The 17,465-nt window shown below is 42.2% G+C and overlaps 1 protein-coding gene across 1 annotated transcript in view; it reads right to left on the reverse strand.

The window, feature by feature from the left end:
* Positions 1-1,809: 1,809 nt before the first annotated feature.
* Dapp1 (dual adaptor of phosphotyrosine and 3-phosphoinositides 1) overlaps positions 1,810-17,465 on the reverse strand; it is a 49,365-nt gene continuing 33,709 nt past the window's right edge. Inside the window, exons 5-9 of the mRNA XM_021196727.1 lie at positions 10,120-10,167; positions 8,271-8,333; positions 6,936-7,021; positions 4,773-4,860; positions 1,810-2,319 (exon numbers count right to left, since the gene is read on the reverse strand). Coding sequence (XP_021052386.1) covers positions 2,251-2,319; positions 4,773-4,860; positions 6,936-7,021; positions 8,271-8,333; positions 10,120-10,167 — 354 coding nt within the window. The 3' untranslated portion in view covers positions 1,810-2,250. The remainder of the gene's footprint in view (positions 2,320-4,772; positions 4,861-6,935; positions 7,022-8,270; positions 8,334-10,119; positions 10,168-17,465) is intronic.

The raw sequence follows: 17,465 nt of genomic DNA on the forward strand, positions 1-17,465 counted from the left end.
CCATTAACTAAACATTTCAGCCCTTTCTCCAGCTTCTTCCATTCAGGGAGCAAAGTGAAGTCAAGCCTAGCAATACAAGCAAGGTTTTGAGTAAATCACTAATATATCAATATCTAGTAATCAACCAGTCTTTTTAACCTTATTCTACTTCAAAAGCAATAAAAATGTTATAAAAATTGGACATGTACCACAAAAGCATGCACTTTTCATTTAATGAACAGAACCAAAGGATATAAATAAACACATTTTACAGAAGGTAGATAGACTATTTAGTAGGAGAGAAAGATTATTGTTTCTAAGAACATAAAAGCCACATATTTTAGGAGGAGTCATGTGTTACTCCTTATTTTGCAAACTTGACACAATGCATTTTACTGGACGTTGCTTTATTCCATAAAATATAAACATAACAGGTAAATCCCCTTTTCCCCCCAGGCCAGATGTTTTACCTCGGACCCACACCCTAGCTCCAAAAACTCTGAAGCAAACAAAAATTTAATTTCTGAGTCTTAGGTGTTTAAACAACAGGGAAAGATATTAAACCAAGGTTCTATGAATTAATTGTGACACCATCTTGAGAAATATCAAGAGGAGTCAAGTACCCTTCCGGGTGTGTCCCTGAAGGTGGTCTAGAGATGCAGAGATGCTCGAGCTAGCATAATGGATGGGTTAATCCATTCCTGGATTGGAATCTGAGCAGACTATCGGGAGGTGGCAGAACATGGAAGCATGCCACTTAAGATATATTCCTGGGGACTCTGTCTTGCCCTCTCCCTTTCCTGTCACTGCCTTGCTCTGCTTCCTGCGGCTCTGATGTAAGCAGCTGTACCACACCCTACCCAGCGTGATGGGCAGAAATGTCTTGGAACCACAGAGTAAAGTGAATCGTTGTTCTGTAAATTGTTGGCTCAAGCAGCATCTTGGTCACACACTGACAAAAGTGAAAACCATTGCCCCTTTCTCCTGCAAGAACAGAGTTCCATCAGCTCTGTACCACTTGCTGGCTAGTCACTCATTTCTGTCCCTTCTCTAAAAAGCTAGATTAGTAATGATTGGAAGTTAAAAATCTGTTCATGACCTCTGAACCCCAGTATGTCATTGCACCTCAGTCCTGATCTTCTAGTTTGCAACAGCTGTGTATCATGGAGTTCATGAAGATTTGATTCACTCCCTTCCTTAGAAACAGAAGTTGCCCTTTAATAATGTTTGGGTACCTCATAGGGCCAATCTCATACAGCTGATCCTTGGAAAGAAGACAGAGCACATCTTTGTGGAGAAGTCCAAATGAATGTGAAGAAATGACAGTTTTAGTTAGTGCTTATATTTGTAATGGTAACCATTAAACTAAAAGTCATTCACTACCACCCTTCTCAATGTGCATTTTCTTACTATTTAAGACATTCCTACCCTTTATTATACATCATATACGTTTCCCTACCTAGTCACCCACAAGACATGTAGTTCTCAGTTTATCATTAGATGTGAAGGATCCACTGGATTTGTATTATTATTTGTGTGTATGTGATGTGGGACCATACATGCTGGGATATACGTGTCAGAGAACAACTTTGTGGAGTTGCTTCTCTCCTTCTACCTTTGTGTGAGTTTTGGGAACCCCACTCAGGTTGTCAAGCTTGGCAGGAAAATGCATGCCTGGAGTTACAGGCAGGCATTTGTGAGCCCCACGATCTGGGTCCTGGAAACTGAATTCAGGTTCTCTGTGAAAGCAGATGCACTTTTAATGGCTGAGCCACCTCTTCAGCCCTATTTGAGGTTCTCGTTTATAAACAAAACAAAAGCAACCCATCCTTTGAATGCCCTTGGTGTTTATTCTCTTAATCTGCTTCCTAAAGCCCAGCCTGAGCTCCCTGATGCACTGCTGTCCCCTCGTGCTTGTAGCAAGTCCTGAAGTTTACTTGTGCTGACCATGACTTGGGGCTGGACTCCAGGAAACGAAAGTCAATGAGCCTAAGCCACTGGGACAGCCAACCAGCCCTTGTCTGGCGCTGTTTCTGAGAGTGGCTCCATCTGGAAGCTAGGCGGTCATCGTCAGCAGGACGCTGCTTCTGGTCTCCAGCAGATGGCCAGGTCCTGCCAGATGTTTTCCATGAATCAGCAAACAGCATACAGCTCCCAACCACGATCTAATTTTGATTTGTTTTTAGAGGAAATACTTTAATGAGCTTTCCTCTGAAGTCTGCCACAGATCAGACACCTGGAACAGTCAACCTTGCCTCTGAGCAAGAAAGTCTATTTGAAGATAAATGACCGAGACCGGACAGTATCTTCTCCTTGATCCAGCTGTTTTCTTATTTTTGACTGTAATAAAACATAGATATGTCTGTTATTGAATGATATTACTTTATGATACTGACTCGGAAATGGTAAGGAAAGACATACTGAGCAGTAAAGGACATTTATACACTTTTACATTGCCACGGCTCTACCAAGTTTTATTGTTTGTTTTTTAATTTTCCTTTAAGACATTGTATAGTGCCTATTACAACAGATTCAATTTGGGGATCTATCCAATACTTCTGAGAAAGCATGACACACTACCACCCAGTCAAAAGGAGGACTCAGGCTTCAGCTGGGGACTTAGAAAGTAGTTGATAATACACTGTTTGGTGGAAAGGGGCAGGTGAAAACCACCAGAAGGGAGCTGTATTTTGTTCTTAAAGATCCATTTGCCCAGGGAGAAGTCTGAAAGTATACATTGGACTGCTTTTTATTTAAATTTTGCATAATAATTATGTGTCATTTGGATAATGACAAAATATATGGAATTAGAAATGGAGCCTGTGGCAGGATATCTGATCACACTGCGGACCCTGAGATTGTGTTGTTTCCTGGAAAAACTTGTTTCTATTTGTGATGTGGCTCAGCCCTTAGCACACATCTTTAACCCTCTGACAGGAATATAGACATGCCCTAAGTATACACCTTTAATCCCAAACAATGAAGATAAAGTTAGTTTGCAGAAGAAAGCAGCCATATTTGAAAGTGATGTCTAATTGAGTGGCAGACAAAGTGATGAATCAGAGGAAGATTTGACAGAATAGGATCTGCCCAACTCTCATGAGAGAGGAAAGGGAGGCTACTTTAAGAGAACAGTACAGAGAGAGAGAGGAAGAGGGGAAGGGAGGAAGAGAGGGTGGGGACAGAAGGAGCGAGGGAGAGGGAGAGAAAGGAGAGGCAGCTTTACTGGGAGAGTTTTAAAGAGACAGGTTGCAGAGGAAGAACTAGATAGACACAGGTGAAGACGGAAGGAGGCAGGAGATTAGAACAGATTGCTAGAGTTCCTTTGAGGCCAAGCAGGGAAATTCAGAAGAAGCTGAGAGAAGCCAGATTGAATCAGTCAGCATGGGAAGAAGTTTGATTCAGAACAGCTGAGTTGGTTGAAGCAGCCAGCCAGAGATCAGAAAGAACTCGGAAGGGATGAGTTTACTGTGCAGTCTCAGAGGGCTGAAGACGTTCTAGATCCAGATAAGACTGCCAGAGATCTAGGTTAGCAGACAGAAGCAGTAAGCCTGCAAGATGACAATTACATTAGATGAATAAAAGTTACTTTTATAGGAGTCATTTCAGCCCAATTTCGCCATGACAACGCATTTCCTCACTGATATTCAGCATGAGAGCAGACTCAAAATGATCATTATATTAACTTGGATTTCAAACAAAAAGGACAAAACAAAACAAACAAAAGAACCAGCCTCCTTTTTTTTCTTTTTTTTTTTTTTTTTTGGCAGAGAGGAGTGTATTCCTACCTCTGAGCTACAAGTTTGGTCTTAAGGATATCCATTCTCAGGCATGCCTATAGATTCTATGAACACACACACAGCAGAGACATTAGGAAAAAGGTGTCTTGCCTTTGAATACATTTTAAGACTGTATGCTATGGTTTGACCTACATGTAAAGGCTTGGTCCCTAGGGTGGTGGCATTGATGTGGTGGGGCCTTTAAAAGATGAGACTTACTAGGAAGTCCTGAGGTCACTGTGCACTGCCCTTGGGAGTGAGAACTGTTCTGAAGAGAGTTCTAGACGTCTGAACTTGACCGCACCCCCAGTTCATCTCTGGCTTCCTGTTTGGAAGTGTGATGGTTTCCATCCTCCACAAGTCCCTGTCTTTATGATCCACCAAAAGGTCTACATCAGAGGCTCATGGGAGTACTATGCCCTCAAGAACTGGGAACCTCCTTTACTTCATAAGTAGCTTGCCTCATTACTTCATGAGAGGAACAACCACCAGACTAATAATATATTAAACTTACAGGAAACACTAGAAAGCTTTTACTCAGCTATCCACTCTCTATAATATGCATGGGGAAAAAGTAAGAGCAGAAAGATAATACACCTTTGGTAATCTGGAAATTTAGTAATACCCATACTACACTGGGTACCGAGTTACTCCCTAAGCTCCCTCCAAGACAATTTAAAAGGCTCTCCAAGTTGAACCATATGTCAGCATCCCACTCTGAGGCCTTCCAATCCAAATATTCTCTTCCAAAGGAAATGATAATAACCAGTACACCTTACCCGAAGACCGCCGACAGCTGCGGCTGAGGATAGGCTGAGCCGCAAGAATAAATCTACCCTTCCTTCTTACAACCCCCTCCCTTCTTTTGATATCCACTAAGAATGCAGATTACTCCACAAAACTGCCAAGAGCCTTTCCTTTGGTTCTAGAGCCCGCTCTGACAACTGGTGTATGCTTGGAGTCCACATGTTAGTTATCAAGAGCACTGGACATCTGGAGACTTTTATAACTCACCAACTTCCATCTCAGTATCTTGATCCATTCATCGGCTTCAACTCCAGTCTTTGCACAGAGATAAAATGTCCTGAATGGAAACACTAGGCTGATGAAACAAAAGAAACAATGTGAGGTGATTGGTATAACTCACTGTATAAACCCTGGCTGAACAGTATGAGCATCTCCCAAGGAAGAAGGATTGCTGAGGGCTCCCATAATTAGCATAGTAGCTTTGAAGAATTGGTGTATGCAGAGCCATTCTGTCAGCAACTGCAGAAATGCCTAGGGGGTTTTAAGTTTGTGTTATTGTAGACAAGATTTATATTCTCCCAGGAGACTTCAAAGAAGTCCAGGTCACACCCACAGCCTTTTGTGGGGCTTGTCTTCTGTGGAACTTAAGTTTACTCAGCTGAGCTCCACAGTGGGTCCAGAGCCTCTGTGTGTGTCAAAGGACAAGCCAGGCAGAGAAGAGGGCATGCTAAAGAGCTCAATTTTACTGGCTGGTTTAAGGAGGGTAACCCTTCCTCCTGAAGATGTAGTCAGTTTCAAAACAGAATAGAAAAAGGAGTTAGACCCATTCCTTATCACAGGTTAGTCTCTGCCATTAAAAAAGTTTTTTGTCATCACAAAAGCTTGGGAAGGTATATGATAACTTTTCATTTTGCTGCCTCTGACTCTTTAGTCAAAATCATTTGAGTGATAAGGTTAGCCATAACATCCTCGTCATTCTTTCTATCCTTACAATCTAGACACAAATACTATTTTTTTTTCTCCCACCCAACTCCCATGTATCCTAGGCTGGCTTTGAACTTGCTACATAGCAGAGGGTGACCTCAAACTAGTGATCCTCCTTCCTAGAGGTGAAATTCAGAAGTGTTTCTATCACCTTAATGCCGGAGCAGCACATCTTATAGCTCTCAGGTCTGTGGGTGGGTGGGTGGGTAGCTGAGGAGATGGGGGTGGGGAGGGAGGATGTTAACATCATAGAGGTTGTGCACTGTGCTGAGTGTAAACTGGTTCCTGGAGGTCATTGATACTCCCTGTTGCTCTATAAATTCACACAAATCTCCCTTTTCTTCTTGCAAACAGAAGCCCTGATTAATTTAAGCCAGTTATGATCAGGCAATGGTTGTTTATGTTGCGGCTAGTGGGTCAAGCCGAGGCCTCACAGGGCAACGTTTCCAGGGCAACATTGACTTTCCTGATACAAAGGACCAGGCAGAGCTGATACATCTTTCTTCCTGTCCGTGAAAACACAAAGGGCGAAAGTAGCCTCTTGGATCTGAAGGAGCCAGCTGGGAGGAGTCAAGAGAAAGGTAGAGACCATGCCCTGGCTGGGACCTTGTCACAGTTCACCTGCCTCTCAAGTTGTTACTTAAAAAAAAAAAAAAAAAAAAATCAAACCTCGGTTAGATAATAGGCAGGCGTTAACAAGCTGTCTGTTGTTTGTTGATGCTGAAAATTGCTCACTTTCTCTGTGTAACAATGAAACTACAGTTCTATCGATATTATCTTTATTCTTGGAAGGTCCATGATACTGTATCCTTGAAGCTTTCTTCTAGCCGGCTTAGGAAAAGAAGTGATGGCTAAAAGCAGTCAGAAAGAAAATCTGCCAAGGTCTGGGTGAGCTGAGTTAGAGGGAGACTAGCTTTCATCTTTCAGCCTGGATGGATATGGTTGACAAACTTTCAAACAAAAGGTGGTAGAAAAGAAGACACACCTGTTTTTTCCCAGGACACCACCCCAGAAATGTATATACTGATATCTCGCTATATTGATCATAGCACAGCAAAACACTTCCTCTGCTGCTAGGGTCACATGGGGCCCAAACAAGACAGACCCGTCTATCACCAGAGTCAGTGAAATGATAACTAAAACTGAGAGAAAAATCTCAAAGCAGTAAAGTTGCTTACAATGTGAATGAATGAATGAATGAATGAATGAGTGTGTCCTTGTTGCACAGTGCACAGCCTGAACCTAGTCAGCCTGCCTTTTTTGTTGAAGCCACTTTAGAGGAGGCATTGTGGCCTACACAGCTGGAGACACTCCTAGCATGCAACACCCTCCTGTGAGGTTAAGTCCATGTCCTTCCATCCAGATGTGGACACGTGAAGATAGATAGCTTTTTATTCCCTGGCTTAAAAGACTTTTCGAAACATTTCCTTTATGAAAATATCTTACCAGAAACAGTTTACTCGCTCCTGTGAGTAATCAAATTGAACAGCTGAGCACTCTGTTAGGTCGAGGATCCGAATTGGTTCTGGTGACTGAAAAACAAAACAAAATGATGTCACATAAATAAGCACACGTGCGTGTCCATCCCTTAACAAGTCGCTGCGATCAACCGTCAGTTTCTTTAAGGTAACAGAGATGGCAAAGCCTGACACAGGGGAGACACACGCTGGGGTTTGGGATCTCGCCTTTCACAGATTAAGCACTGGGAGGACATTGCTGGGCCACACAGATGGTTCAGTGGGTGATTTGCTCTCGCAGAGGATCAGGGTTCAATTCCCAGCACCCACACCAGGCAATTCAAAACTGCCTGTGACTTTAGTACCAAAGGGTTCAATGCCTCTGGCCTGGTACCAATACTCATGGGTACATACTCCCACACAGGCACATGTTCTTGCACATTATTTAAAAATAAAATATTTTCATTTTTTGTAAAAAAAAAAAAATGCCCCTTTTGTCTTGTATAAAGAAAAAGTAAATCACTTTAAGTTGGCGTGATAAAATGAACCTGGGCAATGGACATACTTCTATTTATTTATTTATTTATTTATTTATTTTAACGAGAACGGCAATTTTTTAAAAAGATGTTTTTAATTTATTTTTATAAGAGTACACTGTAGCTGTCTTCAGACACACCAGAAGAGGGCATTAGATTCCATTATAGATGGTTGGGAGCCACCATGTGGTTTCTGGGAATTGAACTCAGGACCTCTGAAAGAGCAGTGTTATTAACTGCGGGGGGCCATCTCTCCAGCCCTGGATATGCATTTAATACAAGGGGAAATTGCCTCCTAGGCAAGAATGGCAAGGGAAGAATTCCTTTGTCCCACACAGAGGGAGCCACATACTGCGGAGAGTGACAGCTGCACCAACCAATCAGCAGCCGCTGGAGGGAGACCTCATTTTTTAGCAGAGTCAGAGTAGATCAGGATGAAGAGCCCGGATCTTGGGCTGGCACCATGGCTCAATGGGTAAAGATGCTTGTGGTCAAATCAAGCCTGATGATTAGAGTTTGATTCCCGTGAGCTGCTTATTGAAAGGAGAGATGCAACTCCATAGGTTGTCCTCTTATCTCCAAACAAACTCAGCGGCCAGTGTGCCCTGCCCCCTCATAATTAAATGCAAATTGAAAAGAGTTTGGGTCTCTAGACTCTTGTTTCAGAGGATGTCCAGAACCTCATGGAACTAACACCTAAGCAGTGGCGGGAGTAGGGGTGGAGTGGGGATGAGAGTAGAGGGAGGAGTGGGGGCGGGGGATGGGGAGGGTGCGGATATTTTTCTCACCATCTGGTCTTTGAAATATTTCAGTTCGTTCCTTTGCAAAGTGAACCATCTTGTTTTCCAGGTCTGAGGGGAGAAAATTTAAGTTTGAATACAAGAATGCAATACCTAAACTTGATAGTTTATTTTCATCTTAAAAGTATCCAAGCCGGGTGTGGTGGCGCACGTCTTTAATCCCAGCACGCAGGAGGCAGAGGCAGGCGGATTTCTGATTTTGAGGCCAGCCTGGTCTACAAAGTGAGTTCCAGGACAGCCAGTGGTTAAGAGCACTGAGCCATCTCCCCGGCCCTTACTAGTGGTGATCACTATTGTGATCTTAGAACATAGACTCATCTTATTTTTTATAGCTATTTTGAAACTTTTCTCAAAAATAATACCCCACAATATTTTAGACTTATTTCATCTAATCCTTTGTATACTTTTTTTTTTTTTTTCCGAGACAGGGTTTCTCTGTGTAGCCCTGGTATCAACTTTGAGAACTTTCTGTGAGCTATGTCACCACCCCAGAAATTTATATATATTCCATGTATACTCTTGAAACTTCATTTATATATCATATATATTAACCCACTGCATATAAAGTAATGTCATCTATTATTATTTATTATTATTACTTCAAAACTGATACAGTTGAAGTTTAGGATCCTTTAATCACGTGACACGCTGAATCTTCTCTGGACTCAACAGCAGAAACTGTTGCTGCTATTTCCTTCCTGTGTCTTAACAATGCCCTGATCTGTCTCAGCTGGCAATGCACCCAGTTAAAAGAGACAATAGAAGATTGCAGAATAAATAGTCAACAGGCATAGTTGTTCATGCCTGTAATCCTCACACTGCGGTTGCTGAGAAGTAAGACTATAGGCTTGAGGTCAGCCTGGGCTGTGAAGGAGATCGTCTCTGGATATGAAACAAATGAATCAATAAAGAGGCTACAAAAATGAATGTCTCCCATCTTCAGTGAGCATCCAGTCTAGTAAGGACACGGATAACTGCACAACTAGATTAGACTCAAGCAGCCTGGTCACAGGGGAGAGGGCAGGACTCTGACTCCTCAAATAGACAAGAGCTGACACATTGGACGACCATGGCTAAGACATGTGAAAATTAAAGAGAGCTTTGAAGGTACAATTGCAGGCAGGGAGCGGGCAGGAGCCCTGGATTTGTACACTGTGTTTACGTTGGTACTTTATAATGTAATTTTTCTTAAGCACCAGTGATGTGTTTGGCCTACCTTTCAGTAAATATTTTATAAAAGTTTAACATTTTTGTAAAAAAAAAAAAAAAAAAAAAAAAAAAAAAAAAAAAAAAAAAAATTAACATTTTTGTAAAAAAAAAAAAAAAAAAAAAAAAAAAAAAAAAAAAAAAACAGAGGGCTGGAGAGGTGGTTCAGAGGTTAAGAGCACTGGCTGCTCTTCCAGAGGTCCTGAGTTCAATTCCCAGCAACCANGTGGTGGCTCACAACCATCTGTAATGGGATCGGATGCCCTCTTCTGGTGTATCTAAAGATAACTACAGTGTACTCATATACATAAGTAAATAAATCTTTTTTAAGAAAGGAAGGAAGGAAGGAAGGAAGGAAGGAAGGAAGGAAGGAAGGAAGGAAGGAAGAAAGAAAGGAAGGAAGGAAGGAAGGAAGAGATGTTCCTGAGCTAACTGGCCCCTTTGTTCTCGACCTTCCACAGAACATACTGCACAGTGCTTCCTTTTTAGTATGAACTTCAGGTTACTGACACAGGGCTTTGTCAGAGAACAGTCAAGTCATTTCTCAGGTAATATAAGTGGCTCAAAATAAGTTTATAATTTTCCTTTATAGAAAAAAAATCTGTCAAGATTACGAACCACACTCCCTTACCTTTACCAGGCCTCCCTGCTTGGTGAGATAGCCTTCTTTGGTGCCCAGCTGCAAAAGAAAAAGCCTGGAATGAAGCCCGGAATTGTCACATGTTTGGCCTTGTACTCCTGTCCCTTCTTATCTTGCAGTGCTGGGGTGTGGGGGGGAACCTTACTCCAGGCAAGCACTTTACATTAAGCTGCAGGCTCGCCCTTCTGTCCTGTTCTATGAAGAACAAGTCTGCCACTGATCTTTAACTGTCCCTCTCTAGCTCTTGCGACTCTCCCTGATGCCATGGGAGACACTTTGCAGACTGGATCATCGGACATATTCCATATCCACAGGCACTGATGGAAAGGCTCTTGATTACCTCAAACTGGCAACTTGAAAACAATTAACAACTGGTGATATTCGTTAGCGTGCGGTGAAAGCCAGCAGCTCGGACTGCTGTAGGAATCCTAGAGTAGGAAGCAAGCACTCATACGGAACGGAACGGAACGGGCAGTTGACACTCTGAGTGGCCTTCAGCCTCTGTACCCTTGCATTCACTAGCCATGAACTTAAATATTGGATAAAAACACTGAGTCTGAGGCTGGAGAGATGGCTAAGTGGTTAAGATCACTGACTACTCTTCCAGAGTTCCTCAGTTCAATTCCCGGCAACCACACAGTGGCTCACAACTATCTGTAATGGAATTGGATGCCCTCTTCTGGTGTGTCTGAAGACCAGAGTCTGTAATGAATATGTACAGATTTTTCTTTCTTACCATCCCATAAACAAAACATTCTATTGGTTGTTTCCTGGGCGTTTGTATTTTGGGTGTGATAAGTAATCGAATGTGAAGTGCATGGTGTGTGTGTGTGTGGATAGTTTACGTGCACACTGTGCCATTTTAGATAAGGGTCTTGGACATCTAAGGACATTGGCATTCATGTAGGATCTTGGAAATACTGACCGATACTGAGAGATTACTACATTTGGGACAGTCTGTTCAGAAAAGTAAAAGGATTTCTTTATTTTAGGGCTGTGGTTTTCAAAGTTTAAAAAGGAAACTAAGTGGCAGAAATAGCAATATTTGTTTTATTCCATAGTTTTCCTTCTCCACAGTCCTTTCCACAGCAAACTCGTCTCACGAGACTCTCGTCCCATGGAGAAGAGACTCAGAAGTGCAAATGCATTTATACTTCATCTACTCAAAATGGGATCTGAAATACGGACGAATCATTGTTTTAATTGGTTTCATTAACTCAGAGGTAGCAGCAAGGAATTATGGGAATGGTTCAGACTCTATAGGCCAGGGGTTCTAAGATAAAAAATTTCACAATCCCATAATCAGCACAAACTCAACTCCTGGGACATTATGTTATCCTAATGTGACCTCCTGATATACCTTTCCTTAAAGAGAAGAAAACAAGCAAGACCTGGGAAATGACCACGGTGACGTCAGGGCTCTTTGTAATGGGGGTTTCTAGACTTCTCTCCTGAGGTGAATTCTTCCTACCAAATAGAAAGAGGAACCACGGAAGTTCCAAGAATAGAGATGAGAAATAGCTTAGAAGCACTTGTGGAATTCGGATGTCACAACAGTGAAGGTCAACTTCCTGCGTGTGCATTTCAACAATGCTGGGTCTGACGTCACATAATCACTGTGATGTTAAAGAAATTAAATCGAGGGGCTAGAGACATGGCTCCGTGGTTAAAAGCACTTGTTGCTCCTCCAGATAACCTGGGTTCGATTCCCAGCACCTAGATGATAATTCACAATCCCTCTATCTCCAGTTCCAGAGAGTCAATATCCTCTTTGGCTTCTCAGGGTGCCGGGCATAAATGTGGTGCATAGGCATACATTAAGGCAAAACATATACAACTGTCTTAGTCAGGGTTTCTATTCCTGCACAAACATCATGACCAAGAAGCAAGTTGGGGAGGAAAGGGTTTATTTGGCTTACATTTCCATACTGCTGTTGATCACCAAAGGATGCAGGACTGGAACTCAAGCAGGTCAGAAAGCAGGAGCTGATGCAGAAGCCATGGAGGGATGTTCTTTACTGGCGTGCCTCCTCTGGCTTTCTCAGCCTGCTCTCTTACAGAACCCAAGACTACCAGTCCAGAGATGGTCCCACCCACAAGGGGCCTCTCCCCCTTGATCACTAATTGAGGAAATGCCCCACAGCTGGATCTCATGGGGGCATTTCCCCAACTAAAGCTCCTTTCTCTGTATAACTCCAGCTGTGTCAAGTTGACACAAAGCTAGCCAGTACAACAACCTATATTTAAAATTGGAAAATAAAAAAGTAAAAAGAGAAATTAAACTGAGTTAAGTACTAAGAAACATTTTTAAAATTATCATTTTGGGGCTGGAGAGATGGCTCAGTGGTTAAGAGCACTGACTGCTCTTCCAGAGTTCCTGAGCTCAATTCCCAGCAACCACATGGTGGCTCGAAACCATCTGTAATGGGTTCCAATGCCCTCTTCTTATGTGTCTGAAGACAGTGACAGGGTACTCACATACATAAAATAAATAAATAAACCTTTAAAAAGAAAAAAAAATAGCCAGGCAGGCAGTGGTGGCACATGCCTTTAATCCCAGTACTTGGGAGGCAGAGGCAGGCGGATTTTTGAATTCGAGGCCAGCCTGGTCTACAGAGTGGGTTCCAGTACAGCCAGGACTGTACAGAAAAACCCTGTCTCAGAAAAACAAAAACAAAACAAAACAAAATTATCATTTTGGTTTGTTACAGGCAAGTGTCTATAGAGATAAAAATAATTAAGGTTAAATATTTTTGTAAAGGGGCCATTAAACTCAAGCTAAGAGACAATACTATGGACAATTACCTTTAACTAATATACTAAAAGTCTAGTATTTTTTGTGGTTTTGATACGTGAAATCCTAAAGATGCATGATCTGAAAATATACAGATCTTATATACTCTGGATATAAGAACTGAAATAATTGTGTGGCAGATTTATCCTTAAACACGTGATCTGTAGCAGGAATGATGTTTGGAATAGCTCTAGGTTAGGAACAACTTAAATGTTTAACAATAGATGATTAGCCATGCCACCTCCCGCACTGTTTTCCATAAACATTCAAAGTCCTCAGGTGGAATGAGCGTGCGGACATTCGTGCACCTTGGCACAGAATGGAGGAGCCCAAACAGGGAACAAGGAGAATCTATGTGGCTGGTGCCATTAGCTGTAGGAGCAGCAGCTTGGTGTGGGTGATAAAGCCAGGGGTGGGGTGGGGTGGGGTGGGGTGGGGTGGGGTGGGGTGGAGTGAGGGCTTCTTCCAATATAGGTGGGGGTGGCAACCAGTGTAAAGTAGTCATCTGCAGAGAGTGGGGTGGCAGTGGCCTGGAACTGATTATTGAATGAGCAGGAAGTCCTGTAGGGGGTTGGGCAACTGAGCAGCAGATGGACATTGCTTACAGTCCATTGATCACCACATTCCAGATAATGGGACCCATATCCCTCCCTGTGGGAGAAGGTGTCGCAACCATGAAAACCTAGAATGAGCCTCATGGTACTGATAAGGATTTCAGTTGTTGCTGTGTAACCATGGAGGGAATAATCGATAGATGAACAGATGGACAGATAGACACAGATATAAATTCACAGGTACACCTGCAGACACAGGTGTCTTTTCCTAATCCCTGAGCAGGTAGGAGAGTGACATTTCAATCAAAACAGGTATCTATGTGGTTCAGATATCAAGTTGTGAAGTACAACTTTATAGATGAAGAAGAAGACGTTTCTTTTGAAAAATAGTTGACTTTAGATATGACACAAGGAAAGCATGGGCCAAGTCTGGGGCGCCTTGCTATGTCAGAAAGTCAAGCTATCAAAGCATCAGGAGGCCATAGACAGAGACACCCTGAAGCGCTTCTTACTCACCAAATCACAGACAATTTTGAAAGAAAATAAATTGTGATAGGATCTTAACCTATCAACACAAGACACTGGATAACGTGGGAGATAAAGAGCTCTCCCTTAAAGCAGCCCAGCAACCAATGAACATAAAAGAAGCGAGACCATCCGAGGCTCACCACTCACAACAACCGGAACAATGGCTAAGACAGCTAATAAACACCAACTGATGGGCAACGTTTTAGTAGGGAGCAGAATGCATAGTCATTAGGAAGGAATGCATATTTGTAATTCTCCGGTAGATTAATAAAGATTCCTGAAATCTTTATTAATAGCAACAAGAACAACCAAAAGAATAAAATGATTCTAAATGGAAGAAAGCTGTCGACGCCTCTCACTTGCTCAAACCTTCCTTAGGGGGAAACTGCAAACCTGGAGTGTCTGAGGAGGCAGTGAGGGCCATGAGAGCCCCTCGTGGTCTTCCTACCTAACCACACACTCCAACCTAATCACGACTCCATGAGAGACAAGCCAGCATGGGGAAGAATTTATGAGTGAAATGGGTTTTAATTTTCAAAAATGAAAGAGGTGGGAACTCAAGGCAAAACAGGAGTTGGGACAGGAAGGACAATCAAGAGACAGGACATAAGACCAAGGACGGGATCTTTGTGCTCTAGAGGACTGTATGGGTGAAGCAAAGCTCTCCAGATCTGTGGCTACAATGGTGGCATAGCAACTTCCTAATTCGGATCGTGGTGTGTGGTTATGGAAGCAAGTGTCTTTGTCTGTAGGAACGCACACTGCTGTGTTTAAAATGATCAGGCATCCTATAAGGAATTAACTCATAAATGGCTATTGGAAAACAAAGCTTTTTAGATTATTCTTGCAATTATTCTGTCAATTCAAAATTATTTCAAATCTTAAAATGTGATTTTAAAACACCAGCCAACCAGAATGACTGTTTTAAGTAAATTAATATTCTCGGTAGTAGAATATTAAGGAATTTACTTAATCATGTTTTAGAAAACCATGCAAGCTACCAAAGATGTTCACAGGGTATAGTTAAATATATATATTATAACTCTGTAATGAAGAGCCTAAATAAACATACACACATACACACATAATCACACACACACACACACACACACACCTACACAGAGAGAGAAAGAGAGAAAGAAACAGAGAGACAGAGACAGAGAGAGAAACAGAGAAAGGATACACATGGACACACAGATAAACATGCTGGAAATGTACAAGGGAGGCACCCAAGAAGAACCATCACACATCGCAGATCATATAACAGAGAAAGAAGTCACAAAGCAAAGGAAACATCATTATTTGAAGGAAAGGGTTGTTATAAGGAAGCTGAGGAAGCATATACTCTCACTAAGCCAGGCTGTTTAGTATTTCAAGTCAGGAACTTGAAATACATTGTCTCAAGGAATATAACTGCACGTCTATTATCAAGTTGTCTGTATCTTTGTAACATCTTGACAGTGACCAGCTCCTGTCCTAAGAGATCGCCCTGCCTCCAACTTAGCAGCAAGTCCACTGAATACTTAGTAGTTAGGGGGTTTCTTTCAAGCTGTGAAGACTTAACTTAAGCGATTAAAACTCTCTGACTTTTTCAGCATCCAGAACAAAGACTCAGTCTGTGCAGTGAGGGAGAGCTGGCACAGGAGCCATGCTCCCTGCAGGACACTTAGCTCATCTCAGCTATCCCTCTGCTGGGAAGCAGCCCAGGCTAGCCCTCTTGTGCTCTAGAGCCTCCCCTTCCCTCTGGCCCACTCCTAGCAATGCTGACCTTATTGGTCCTTGAAGCCCTTCTGCAGAATGTCTGTCTGCCTCAGGGATCTTGTGTGTTATTTTCTCTCTCTGCTCTACCTTCTTACTTCTTCATGTGAACTGTTCTTTTCTTTATGAAGAAAAATATTTGTTGACAATTTCATATATGCACATAATCCATTTTTTCCTTCCTCTAAATGACATTTCTGCTCCAATGTTTCTTATCCAGGGAAGGTGCCCTGTCCCTCCCTATAACCTGTTTGGTGTCATAGTACGTGACTGTGTCTGTGACTCGCTCTATAATGGAAGCTCAGTGCATAGGTCTTTGCCTAGTTTACTGCAACACTTAAAGCTGGTGGGCACTTTAAAATGTTCATTTAACAAATGAATTAACTAAATTTAATCTTACCTCAGGATCCTAATGCTTTGGTGTTTACAATATATGAACAATGATTTCCTTAAATGAAGTTGACAAAGGATGTAAAATAACTTTATGTAAGCACCAGCATTTGGGGGAAATGGGGCTACTTTCAGTTTTTTACTTCAAGCAAGTTCTTCTTCTAGAAGTATGACATAATGTTCTTCCTCTACAGGCAGGAACTCATTTCTCAAAAGAGAAAACAGAAGTGTGGATACCTCAGAGCTCAAAGCTGGGAGAGAGGGGTGCCCGCATTGGGTGAGTGGGGACAAGAATGACAACCTGACGAGGGCTCTCTTCTCTCAACCAGGTCAGTTCAGGATTCTGTGAGCAAAGTATACTGAGATACAGTCCTGGACCTATTAAAAAGCCTCTACTGTTTTGGTTTGTATCATTACACAGTAACATTCTTAGGTTTCTTCTTGTTATATTATGTGCATTCCTTGTTGACCAAGCCCTAACCACTGTTTAAAAATTCTCTCCTGTGTTACAGTGTCCACATACTTAGTCAGATGAACTTCGTGATACACTGGAGGAAACAAAAAGTAGTTATGACTTCCATAATTTGGTCTAAAGAATCTTAGTCCTAGCTGAGACCAAAGCTACAGATGAAGTATTGGCTGACTCTTACACTGACCAAAGATAAACATAGGCAAAAGATAGCAGATAGTAGGCTCACTGATCTCGAGTCTCTAGGAGTCTAACAGAGGCTGAGAGGGAAGGTGGGCATGGCTCCCACCTCTAACCAAGAAGCTGCCTGCCTCCGATACCTACTGGCAAAAGAAAAATTAATTCTCTTTAATGGAGTCGTACTGGGTATATCAGCCACAGTTCAGGGTAGACCCTAATGCCCAGAAGTCGTTGTCTAACACAAATCAAACTCACTGGCGTTTGGTAGACTTTTTGTCTTTTAGGAGGCATTTTTTTTTTTTGTCTTATTGGTCTTTTGCTTATGTATTTTTGCTTTTGCTTTTTTGTGTTTTTATGGTACATTTCTTGGTTTTTGTTTGCTTTTTAAGAAAGAAGGGGCATGAATTGGATGGGTAGGGAGATGGGGAGGGTCTGGGAGATGCCAGGGAGGGAAAGTGTGATCAGAATATATTGTATAATTTTTTTATTATCTCGAAAAACAGAAGAGGAGGAGACTGTGAAGATAAACAGTTGATACACAAGGTGGTTTTTTGACAGCTAAGAACGGGGAAAGAGGAAGCTATGAAGGGAACTGGCTGGCAAGAAAACAAGAACCAGCAGAGGTAGGTCTTGATCTGATCTGGGTTCTCATCTGGCTCTGGAA

Source organism: Mus pahari, chromosome 4 (genome assembly GCF_900095145.1).
Source record: "Mus pahari chromosome 4, PAHARI_EIJ_v1.1, whole genome shotgun sequence".
Lineage (NCBI taxonomy): Eukaryota > Metazoa > Chordata > Mammalia > Rodentia > Muridae > Mus > Mus pahari.